The sequence below is a fragment of the Phaenicophaeus curvirostris genome, chromosome 2 (genome assembly GCF_032191515.1).
Source record: "Phaenicophaeus curvirostris isolate KB17595 chromosome 2, BPBGC_Pcur_1.0, whole genome shotgun sequence".
NCBI classification, from domain to species: domain Eukaryota; kingdom Metazoa; phylum Chordata; class Aves; order Cuculiformes; family Cuculidae; genus Phaenicophaeus; species Phaenicophaeus curvirostris.
Window position 1 is genome coordinate 55216849 of NC_091393.1, and position 12547 is coordinate 55229395.

The 12547-nt window shown below is 46.5% G+C and overlaps 1 protein-coding gene across 1 annotated transcript; it reads left to right on the top strand.

Moving 5' to 3' along the window:
• Positions 1–203: 203 nt before the first annotated feature.
• On the top strand, positions 204–10620 carry ZBTB2 (zinc finger and BTB domain containing 2). Its single transcript, XM_069852104.1, has 3 exons — positions 204–428; positions 4376–4559; positions 8150–10620. The coding sequence occupies exons 2-3, from the start codon at positions 4387–4389 to the stop codon at positions 9510–9512; spliced, it is 1536 nt and encodes a 511-aa protein (XP_069708205.1). The 5' UTR covers positions 204–428; positions 4376–4386; the 3' UTR covers positions 9513–10620.
• The last annotated feature ends 1927 nt before the right edge of the window (positions 10621–12547 follow it).

A 12547-nucleotide genomic window follows, 5' to 3' on the forward strand; every position in this document is an offset into this window, starting at 1 on the left:
CCGCCCCGAGCCCGCCGTGAGGCGGGGGGGGCCCGGCCCAGCCCGTTACTCCTGGCAGCGGACGGAGGGACGCGGGGCAGCCACACCGTCCCCCGCCCCCGGCAGTTTTAAAGCGGCAGCGCGCCCTCCAGGAGGGCGGCGGCGGCGGGGCCGGTCCCGCCGGGCGGGGGAGGGAGGGGCGGGCGGGGGCTGGGTGGCTCCTGCTGCTGCCGCTGCCGCCGCCACAGCGCTCGCCGCCTCCCCTCCCCCCCGGCGGGGGCTCCTCGCTGCAGCCTCTGTGCTCCGCTCTCGGTCATGTGACCCTAACGTAACCGGACAGGAAAAGCCGCCGCCGCCGCCGCGCTGACTCCGTTGTTGCTGCTGCTGCTGCTGCGCGCGGGGACGGCGGCGGCGCGCGCGGCACCAGGCGGCCCCGCGCTCCCCCCCAGGTGAGCCCCCGCCGCACCGCGCACCGCAGGGGGCGGGAGGGGAGGGAGAGGCGGGGGTGGTCGGTCCCGGCGGCGCCCGCACGTGCGCCCGGCCCCGCCGCACCGGCCCCGGCCCCGCGCGGAGGCGGCGGCGGCGGCGGGGCCTGCTCGGCCTCCGCCTCCTCAATTGTGTGCGGGGGGCGCCCGGCCGCGGCGAGGGGGCGCGGGGAGGAGGAGGAGGAGGAGAAGGGCCGCGCCTGGCGCCGCCGGGGCTGCCTGGCTTCCTGACAAACCCCCGCCGGGCCGGGCCGGGCGGCTCCATCCGGGACACAGCGCGGGGGGGGGGATGGGCCCGAGCTGAGGGGAGGGAGGGAGGGGGCGGGGGGCCGGTGTCGCCGGGCTCGGCTCGGCCGGTTGGGGCCCGGCGGCATCCGGCGCAGGGCGGGGAAGGGGGAGGGGAGGGAGGGAGGGCGGGGAGGGGGGCGGCCCCGCCTGTCTCTCCTCGCAGGCTGGGCGGCCCCGGCGGCCCCGGCGGCGGTTCCCGTCTCGCGCGCCTTGGCGGTTCCGCTCGCGCTGCGTCTCGCGCCGTCTCCGTCCGTGCGCGCGTGGCGTGCGCGGGCGGGGGCGGGGAGGGGAGGAGAGGGGAAGGGAGTTGGGGGGGGGTGGGGGGGGAGGGAGAGCGATTCGGGGGGGAGGAGGGGCGGGGCGCAGCCAGTGAGAGCGGCGCGCGGCCGCCCGGCCTTCCGCCCCGGCGGCCAATGGGAGGGCGGCGTCACCTGGGCCGCAGGGCCCGAGCGCGGCTGCGGCCGAGGGAGAGAAAGGGCGGGCGGCACAGACACGCCCCCCGACACCCCCCCCCCCCCGGCCTCATCCGCGCTGCGGCGGGAGCGCTCGAGGGGCGCGCGCGCGTTCCCGCTGCGGCGGGCGGGGCGGGGCGGGGCCCGGCCTCGCCCCTCCGGGCCTTCTCCTCCTCGGCTTGTCCCGCCCCCGGCGTGGCTCCTTACCGGCTCTTTTCTCCTCCTCGGCTCGGCTTTTGCCCTTCGTGTTCTCCCAAATAAAATGTACGTTTCCCCCAAGGACTGGAGCCCGGCGTGGTTTCTCGCCCGTCCGTGAGCAAATGCCAGGCCGCCGAGAAGGGCCGGGCTGCCGGCCGTCCCTGCGGGATTTCCAGGCGCGGGAAATGCTTCACACGGTGGTGGAATCGCCCAGCAACAAAATGTTACCTTGCTGGTGTTAGTCATGGGTTTATTCAGCTACAGGTTTATTTATCCTCCCATACGAGGACAGGCTGAGAGAGTTGGTGCTGTTCAGCCTGGAGAAGAGGAGGCTCCGAGGAGACCTTATAGCGACCTGAAAGGGCTACAAGAAAGCTGGGAATGGACTGTTCCCAAAGGCTTGTAGTGATAGGACGAGGGGCAATGGGTATAAACTGGAGAGGGGCGGATTTAGGCTAGACGTAAGGAGGAATTTCTTCACGATGAGAGCGGTGAGGCACTGGCACAGGTTGCCCAGGGAAGCTGTGGCTGCCCCATCCCTGGGGGTGTTCAGGGCCAGGCTGGATGAGGCCTTGGGCTGGTGGGAGGTGTCCCTGCCCATGGCAGGGGCTTGGAACTGGATGATCTTTAAGGTCCCTTCCAACCCAAACTATAGGTAACACTCCTGAACGTACACATACCCATCACGTCCTGCTCTCTGTGTATGGGAGAGACAAAGTGCTTTCCTTACCCTTTTTCCTTAAAGTGCAATTCTACTGCTTTCAGTTCAAAGCATTTAAATATTTCTTAAATGCACACAAAAACTTACTGTTGCACACGTGTAAGAACACCATATCCTTTTGTGAAAAGATTAATTCACGTCTCTGATGAGGGGTGACAGCTTCAGCTGCCATGGTCACCGCTGTTTGCCTAAGTGTGAAACTGTAAGCCAAACTAACACAGGATAATAATAACTAGAAAGAATGCCTTTCTGGCTTGGAGTTCTCTCACATCGATGCTTTGTTCTGCCTGACAAACTTCGCTGTCCAAGTGCAAACCAGACTCCAAACCGATGAATTAAATAATATAGCATACAGAATAATCTAAATTAAAGCTAAAAAGAAAATGTAGTGTGTTTTCTGTCACATCACAAAGTCTACCTGCATGGGGTATCTTGCAGCATTAAATAACAAGGAGTATGATTTTTGGTTTTGCTGACAGCAAGTGTTCCCTCTGTTGGAGAGCGGGAGAGGATTTTAGCATATTCTTTGTACAAACCCAGGTTTCCAAACAATAATTTAGGGAGAAGAGGACAGACCTGAAGAGAGTTGAAACTTTATTTTTTTCTCTTACTGTCAGAAAATAATCAACTGTATCTTAAATTGTATTTCTTTGTTTGCCTTCGCAAGCCTGACTCAATTGATCTGTGTGAATGCAAAGCGATGTATTTGGTCAACCTGATTATTGGTTTAGATACAAGGGCATTCTTCACTCTTCAGCAAGCAGAAATATCCATTTCTCCTATGACTAGACATATTGGCATATATGGAATACACATTTATTCTCTTTCCCCAAAAACTGTGCTCTTACTAGGAAGAAGAAACAAGCTGTTTGTACCTCACCTATAGTTTTGGTAAATTCCTATTAAATTTGAAAGGGAAAAAACCCAAGACTTTTTATAAATCTACTGCTTTTTATTCACTTTTCTGTGTTTCACCTTCTCTTTTGTTTCTGTTCATAGAGTATCTGTTCTGGGCATAATGCACTCAGGTATTTTGTTGACTTCTCCTGCTGTTTTATATAGCAACGTATAGACCTACATTACTTCATACTTTCACTTTTTCTGCCCAGAGCTCTATTTGCTTTGGTTAAGGTTATATCTACTTGTTGATCTTACTAACTGTATATTCATTCATCCAGCTTGATGGAGCTGGCCTAATGTGTTTCCCTGGCTATTTTTTTCCCCAAGTTTTCAATACTTGATTCCAAGGCTGCCCCCCAAATCCTTGAGTAAAAATTTATAGTTCTTAAGTAGTCCTGTGAAGATAGCCTCCAGAAGCTGGTTCAGGGAAGTGCAGGGAGAGTGGGAGCCTGCAGAAGCCCTGGTTTAGGGGGGCTCAGGTTGGTGCAACGTTTCAGTGTTATCCTATGTTGTGGTGATGGCCAGTGATAGACAGACCTGCATGTCTTCCCCCTAGGGTTTCTTGATTTGCTAGGCGAGCGTAAGGCACTCCAGCACACAGACTTCTTACAAAATGCTCTTGTAGCTGATTTCAAAAAATAAATAAATCATTATTGAGTGAAAAGATTGGCCCCTCCTATTCTAATAGTCCAGAGGGCTTGCTGATACCTAGAATGAATTTCTTGTTTCAGACTGGAAAAACTCGAGTATATCTGGTATTTCCCAGGAAGGGGCATAGCCATCAGAAATGTTTTGTTATTTAATGGTGCATTTTAATTCAGCTGGATGGACACATAGTTTTAACAAATTTTTTTAGTATCTCTATATAACTTTTACGTAAAAATTAGATAGCTTTTATTGGGCTCTACTCTGGTCTCTCCCATCCACTTAGTTGCCAGTGACTGATACCAGAAAGGAGATTTATTTTTCCTGTTTGAACAGACAGGTGGTAGCCAAAATACTTTGTTCTTCCCATTACAAATATATTTTTTTTTACAACTTATTAATAATTCTTCCTCTCCTTTAGCTATTCATGTTTCGAGTCCTCCCATGCCTTTTCAAAACTCTTTAGTCCTGGCTCTGCTTTGCTCTTTTAAGCCCAAACAGATCACTTGCATCTTTGTGAATCATTGCCCGTCATGAAACAGAGATCCTTGCCTACGTGTGAGGTACCATTTGTACAGTAGCTTGGGATTAAGATATGTTACTAAAGCATTACACGTGGGTATTAGAGGAAGATATGTTAAGAGACATCTACTGTTGCATCTGTGCATCTAATGTTAAGTTTTACATGGATATGATTTGCTTTTCAGAGTGTACAAAAATGGATTTGGCCAACCATGGACTTATTCTGCTGCAACAACTAAATGCTCAGAGAGAATTCGGTTTCCTTTGTGACTGCACAGTTGCCATTGGTGATGTCTACTTCAAGGCACACAAATCGGTCCTTGCTTCATTCTCCAACTACTTCAAGATGTTGTTTGTTCATCAAACCAGGTAACTATAAAAAGGTTCACTGTTTAAATGTTGTTCTGTTAGCTAAGGTAAGGAGGTCTAGCAAGATTTTGAAACCTGAAAATATTGGGTTTGCTTCTTGCTATGACATGAGCGGTATGGAATCCAGTCTTATCTGCTCTACTCTAACTTTAAAATGTGTAAAATATGAACTGTGATTCATTAACATTAGTATTATAATTTAGTGCAGGTTCTTAATCCGTAAAAAAACCCAGAATTCCTAGAATTTAATATTTAAAGAATCCTGTCTTCACTCTTGCACTTCTCTTCACCCACTGACTGTCCTCTACTCTATATATGTGATATTCTTGACATGTCTGTAAGGTTATATACAACCCAATAAGTGTTTGCTACAAGATTTTTCTGTATTGGAGATGTATGGATTTGATGGATAGATGGTACGGTGGATAAGAAATTGGTTGGATGGTAGTATTCCAAGCGTAGTGGTCAATGGCTCAAAGTCCAGATGGAGATTCATGACAAGTGGTGTCCCCCAGGGGGCCGTACTGGGACCGGTGCTGTTTAATATCTTCATCAATGATATCAACATCAAGATCAAGTGAACCCTCAGCAAGTTTGCAGATAACACCAAGATGAGTGGTGTAGTTGCCACACCAGAAGGACGGGATGTCATCCAGAGGGACCTAGACAGACTGGAGAAATGGGACTGTATGAACCTCATGAGGTTCAACAGGGCCGAGTGCAAGGTCCTACACCTGGATTGGGGCAATCCCTGTTTTCAGTACACAATGGGGGATGACATGATTGCGCACAGCCCTGCGGAGAGGGACTTGGGGATGCTGGTCGATGAGAAGCTCAACATGAGCCAGCAATGTGTTCTCCCAAACCAGAAGGCCAACTGTGTCCTGGGCTGCATCAAAAGAAGTGTGGCCAGCAGGTCAAGGGAAATGATTCTGCCCCTCTTTTCCTCTCCTGTGAGAGAGACCTCATCTGGAGTCCTGTGTCCAGTTCTGGAATCGTCAGTGTAAGAAGGATATGGAACTGTTGGGACAGGTCCAGAGGAGGGCTACAAAGATGATCAGAGGGCTGGAGCACCTTCCATGCAAGGACAAGCTGAAAGAGTTGGGCTTGTTCAGCCTGGAGGAGATCTTATAGTGACCTTCCAGTACCTGAAGGGGGCCTATAAGAAAGCTGGAGAGGGACTATTCATAAAGGGGGAATGGGTATAAACTGGAGAGGGGCAGATTTAGACTAGGGATTAGGAAGAATTTCTTCACCATGAGACTGGTGAGGCACTGGCACAGGCTGCCCAGGGAAGCTGTGGCTGCCCCATCCCTGGAGGTGTTCAGGGAGGTTATTCTCCCTCTGTACTCGGCACTGGTGAGACCGCTCCTCGAATCCTGTGTTCAGTTCTGGGCCCCTCACCACAAGAAGGATGTTGAGGCTCTGGAGCGAGTCCAGAGAAGAGCAACAAAGCTGGTGAGGGGGCTGGAGAACAGGCCTTATGAGGAGCGGCTGAGAGAGCTGGGGTTGTTTTGCCTGGAGAAGAGGAGACTGAGGGGAGACCTCATTGCGCTCTATAACTGCCTGAAAGGAGGTTGTAGAGAGGAGGGTGCTGGCCTCTTCTCCCAAGTGACGGGGGACAGGACAAGAGGGAATGGCCTCAAGCTCCGCCAGGGGAGATTTAGGCTGGACATTAGGAAAAAATTCTTCACAGAAAGGGTCATTGGGCACTGGCAGAGGCTGCCCAGGGAGGTGGTTGATTCACCTTCCCTGGAGGTGTTTAAGGCACGGGTGGACGAGGTGCTAAGGGGCATGGTTTAGTGTTTGATAGGAATGGTTGGACTCTGATCCAGTGGGTCTCTTCCAACCTGGTTATTCTATGATTCTAGGGCCGGTTTGGATGGGGCCTTGGGCAGACTGACCTAGTGGGATGCCCTGCCCATGACAGGGGGGTTGGAAGTAGATGATTTTTAAGGTCCCTTTCAATCCAAACTCTCCTATGATTCTATGATTTTGAGTAATGGACTTATAAAAAGAGGTTAATATTTTTTTTTTTTTAACAGTTTACTGAAGACAGTGAAATAATAAAATACTACATAGTGGTGGAAAACAAGGGGGTGTCTGGTTTTTTTTGTTGTTTGGGTTTTTTTGGGGTGCGGGGGGCAGGCAGCCTTGCTTAGAGAGGATTGAAAATATAGGGAGCATGTAAGACTGTTAAAGAATGATTTGGCTTTTCTTTTTCCCAGTTATTTGAATGATCTCAAAAAGTTTGTTAAGTGAGTAAAACTCTTAACTCCTCATCTAAGAGTTTTTAGCCAAAAGGACACATGATGTACAGAATTGCATTTGCACTTCTGAGACAGGTTTGCAGGCAGATGTATTGGTCTTGATGTTCCATCAAGAGCACACCTCTGCAAGATAGCTTCATGAAGTTTACCGTTGAGTGATATATTTGAATTAAAAAACAGAGAGCTCAAGAAGATTGCACTTCAAGAAATGGAAGAACTCCTCAGTTTGGTAGCCTGCTGTAGTTAGAGCATTCAGACCACAGTGCTCCATCATGTTTCCATATTTTATTTTATGTTCGTTTAATACAAGAGCTACAAATAACTCTAAAAAATGATTAGAATCGCAGATCCTCTCCTCTTAGCTAACTGGCTTAACCAAGATGTTCCTGATTTTGTTTCTTCTTTCCTGAAACTTCCCTCTCTTTCTGCACAGAGATCCAGCTTCAGCCAGAGGAGCAGTGGGTGTTTCAGTCCAGAGTATCATAAAGGTTGATGCATAGGGCATGCTCTCAGCTGAATGACGGTGTTGGTTTCAGACCTGTTAGGCTGAGGAGGGCATTACAGCCAAAGTGTCTCCCTTTGTTGAATGCCCTGACCAAGGGACTGTTAGGCTGACCAGGTGGTACCACTGGTGCTACTGTTTCTTCCTCCCTATTCAAGAAAAGAAGCAACCATTCTGCCTGGCCTCCATGGGTGAGATGTGCTCAGGCTAAACCTGTTGCATCAGATCCTTAGGGGATTTACACCCTGTCCTGCATGGTTTCTGGACCTTAATGCAGCTGAGACGAGGTGACACCACACATTTGCAGAACTGTAGCTGTAAACACTAGTGAGCCATAGAAGCCAAACAGGCAAGTGCCAGATGAATTTTAGGTGTTTTCAGGGCTAAGTACTGAAAAAACTTGTGAATTGGACTTCAGTGTTAGCAGGTTTTACTTCAGTGTTAGCAGGTTTTGCTTTAGCTACAAATGTGTTTGAATCCAACCAAAAAAAGGGGGGGGGGAATATCTTTGCAATTTTCAAAATATATTAATATGTGACAACAAATCTCTAACATAACAGCAATTTAGAAAAGTGTAGATTGCAATGGGGCAGCTTTGTCTTTCAAGGCACTTCCTTTCCTGAGGAAAAAAAATGTCTACTTCCAAGGAGCAAATAAGATTAGTTCTTTTATGTTAAAGCATTTCTCTGTTCCAATTTCTGAATTTTAATTTTGAATTGTAAGTAGATGCCTCTGATTTTTGTCAGTGCTTTAATAACCTAGATCTGGTAAAAAATATTTTAGTTATCTCTAATTGATCCTTTTGTTTCACCTTTCAGTGAATGTGTCCGTTTGAAAGCGACTGACATACAGCCAGATATCTTCAGTTATCTCTTGCATTTGATGTACACTGGGAAGATGGCACCACAACTCATTGACCCCGTCCGACTAGAACAAGGAATAAAGTTTCTGCATGCATATCCACTAATTCAAGAGGCCAGCCTTGCAAGTCAGGGAACTTTTTCTCACCCGGATCAAGTTTTTCCATTAGCATCTTCATTATATGGCATTCAGATTGCAGATCACCAGATAAGACATCCCACTAAGGTTACATCAGCGAATGACAAACTTGGGCGAGAACCTAGGCCACAGACATCAAGGATGAACCAAGAGCAGGTTCCTGAAGGCTCACAGCTCTCGCAGCTAGCTACAACTCTGCCACAAGTGTCCCGGACAAATATGTCCACTTCTGACCCATTGCCATCTTCTTTATCTCCAGAATTGGTATCTGCTGCTGGTAATAATTCACCTGCCGGAGAAGAGACCAACATGGAAGCATCTTCGTCAGATGAACAACCTGCCTCACTCACAATAGCACATGTGAAGCCAAGTATTATGAAAAGAAACGGAAGCTTCCCAAAATACTATGCCTGCCACCTCTGTGGTCGCCGGTTCAATTTGCGAAGTAGTTTGCGTGAGCACCTGCAGATTCACACCGGAGTTCCATTCACATCTAGCCAGCAGGGAGAAAGTAATATTTCTTTGTCTCTCTGTAACAACACTGCTGATAAAGATGCCATGGAAGTGCCTGAAGCAGGGATGATTAGTGACAGCGAGCTGCAGCACATCTCAGACTCCCCGATAATTGATGGGCAGCAACAGTCAGAGACACCGCCCCCTTCCGATATTGCAGACATAGACAACTTGGAGCAGGCAGATCAAGAGAGGGAAGTAAAAAGACGGAAATATGAATGTTCTGTCTGTGGTCGCAAATTTATTCAGAAAAGCCACTGGAGGGAGCACATGTACATACACACTGGCAAGCCCTTCAAGTGCAGCACTTGTGACAAAAGCTTTTGTAGGGCTAACCAGGCTGCCAGACACGTGTGCCTAAACCAGAGCATGGACACGTACACGATGGTGGATAAACAGACTCTGGAACTCTGCACTTTTGAGGAAGGCAGTCAAATGGACAACATGCTAGTACAGACCAACAAGCCCTATAAATGTAACTTGTGTGACAAAACGTTTTCAACTCCCAATGAAGTAGTCAAACATTCGTGCCAAAATCAAAACTCTGTCTTTACACTAGAAGAAGATCGCTCCATTCTGCTAGGTGGTGGGGACACAGAAGCCACAGAGACTGATAATGCAGTGTTAGCCTCCATCAAAAAGGAGCAGGAAGCAGTGTTGTTAGACTGAATGTGAAACCTGTATCAATTTTTTAAAGTTTCCTTATTCATTTTTTATTAAATCAATTTTTTTCTTCCCCCCTCCTCTTACTTATCCCTGCCATCTTCTCCACCAGCCTCTTTCCTGCCCTTTGTCTTCAGCAACCAGAACTGTACTGGCACATTAGGAAATTGGACTTTGCCTCTCCCACCAAAACAAACAAAAAGCTTTTGCATCAAACCACAATGTAATTGATTTTAATACAAAGGAATGAGTGAAAAAAGTAATCCAGCTAACTATGTTGATAGTATTAGTTAATCTGAATTTAATAGATTTTAAAGAAAACTTAGATTGCTTAAAAGTGTATTTAGATACAATGACGAGTGTAATGAGAAGCAGAGTATCAGTTTGGTAAGCAAAGAATATATCCGTATATCTGCATAGATATATAGAGAGAGAGATATATGATTTTCCCTGGTAAAAGGCATTCTGAGAAGATCTGAGAAATGAAATACCATGCTTTTTAAAAGTCCACATGCAAGTTAAGGTTATAACTTAAAACCCCCAGAACTTTTCTCAATGAACGCAAAAATCTCTGTTCATTGAATTAGAAAGAACTGAGGGTGTTGGGTTTCTTTTAGCCTTATGTTTTCCTTCAAGTATGCCTTTGGGTATCTGTTTCAGATAGCATCATTGAGTCAAGCAAAGTAGTTACTTGGTCAAATTTTGACTTAAGTAGCTGTAATAATAATGTGATGGCAATCTTTATATATATATATAAAAAATACTGTATATGTATAAAGATTTTTTTATATATAGAAAGTGTATGTGTGTATATTTGGTACAGGTAAATAAATGCACACGTCCTTTTTAAGTAACTGGCCGTCTACTCTCAGATTCAGCCTAGAAAGTCTTTTAGTTGTTTGACAAAACTAGTTATTGCACAGGTTAGTTTTAATGAAATTTAAAATGTTCTGAGCTGTGTGCATTTTTATTGGCCTGTTGAACAGAAGCTGGTAGGTAAGTGTCGTCACCCAAGCTACAAAGGAAACTCGAGACATGACATACTGGTGAGCACCGTACCATCATTAGTGCAGCGCATGCATGTGTTGTTAGCTATAAGTTTGAGTCTTTCTGGGTGGAAGGAGAGAGGAAAGCTTTATTGCCGTACTCGGGCAGGAATGTCCATGATTTCATTTGGTCTAATGGCATGAGTTTAGGGGAAGAAAAAGTGGTACACAGGCATTCTACCAACATGGGATCATGTTTGTATTAAGTGAATCAGTAGTCCTGACAGGCACATTCTGCTCTGAGAGAGTCCTGTTATTTTCAAAGACAAGACAAAGTCTTCAAAAACTGAAAGAGTGAACTCTGTAGTTTTAGTTACTGCTGATGGTAGCACTGCATCTTTGTGTTAAAAATCAAATTGCTGATTCTTATTATTTTTATATAGATGCCCAGATTTTTTGCTGGTAGCCTGAAAACCTAAACTGACAGCAGCAATGAAGCCCACCTAGCAATTACAGGGCCAACAGAAGGCGTAAGCAGACAAAATACATGCCCTGTCATAAATGGGGGGAGGGGCAGGAGAGGGCAAGTCACAAACCACAGCTCTTCTCTGTGTATACGTTTAAACTGAATATCATCTTTTTGTGTATAGTTAAGTTCTCAGATTTGTAAGTTTTTATACATCATTTCATTGAATAAAAACTGAATTAAATGGGATACAATTTATTGAGTTGAAGGTGAAAGGTTGTTGGTTTTCGATCTCTCTGAAAAAGCTCTTACTGAATTGGTTTAAAAGCCAAGCAGTATGTTCTGTGTATCAGACTAAAACACGAGTCACACAAATGAACAAAAAAGCTTACTAAAGCCTAAGACAATGGATTTAGCACAAAGAGTCACTACGTATTTGGTTTTCCAGTTCATTATAACATGACAAATATTGTAAAGTTTATTGTAAATGATGTTGAGTTTATTATCTCTCTTTAGAGTAATAGATCTAAAATCAGTTGACTTGACTTCACAGTAGAAAGTGGTTAAAAAAAGTAACATCTTACAGAATTATTTTAATGTTGCCCATTTAAAAAACTTTTTTAGGATCTTCATTTACCAATGTAATTTCTTGGAATGTGGTTTTTATTTCATCTCACTTAGTTTGAAATCCGCTCAGAGCAGGAGAAAAAAAAATAAAAAAGAATCTTTCTTAATTCAGGGTAAGGTTGGCTTCAAAGGTACCTGTGATTCAGGGGATAGTCATGAGTTCATTTCCAAAATGACTACCGCTGCTAAAGGTGCCACTGCCTCAACAATAAGTAACTGCTTGGGCAGATGCTCTTTTTTTTTTTTTTCAGAGCTCCAGCTCTGCTGCAGTGCAGAATACAACAGTTCAGCTCAAGTCCCCAGGTGGTTGGTTGCGTCAGAAGCCTACACATGGGCACATTTTTTGTGAGACCATGAGCAGCCCCAGGTCCTTACCTTATTCCTGCTTTCACCTCCTCCACTCTTTGGAGAACATGATGTTTCCTCAGTTACATGTTGAATGGCCTCAAGTGAACTGATTCTACTGAAAAAACACCAGTCTTAAAAAATGCTGGGTTTTGGTCAAATGTTTTTCCCTATTGTGACTCTGCAGAGGGTTTCAGAGGACTCACGGATTGTGCAAGGGCAGAAATTAGCAAGGAGGAGGCTCACTGGTGCCAGTGTTGTGGCTGGCCAAGTCCAGGATGAAGAACATGAGAAGCAGTGACTCTCACTTGGGCAGGTCCCTCATCTGGTAAGCAATGTGGCCTTGCAAGCCACTGTACTGCCCAGAAAGAAGGGGCAGTGGAGGGCAGTGAACAAGCAGCCAGGGAAGAAGGCTGGGTATGACAGCACTGCTGCTGCAAGAAACGTGCAGGCTGAGCAGAGATACTTTCATCTGTTAATATTTATTATTAAGAAATAACACTGTCAGGTAAAGAAAAAAAATCAAAATAAAGAGATTATTTTTATATGTGTTCAGCTGTCATAATGGTTTATTTTAAATACCCTTTATTGTCTGATGCTCCATAGTGATGCTTAAG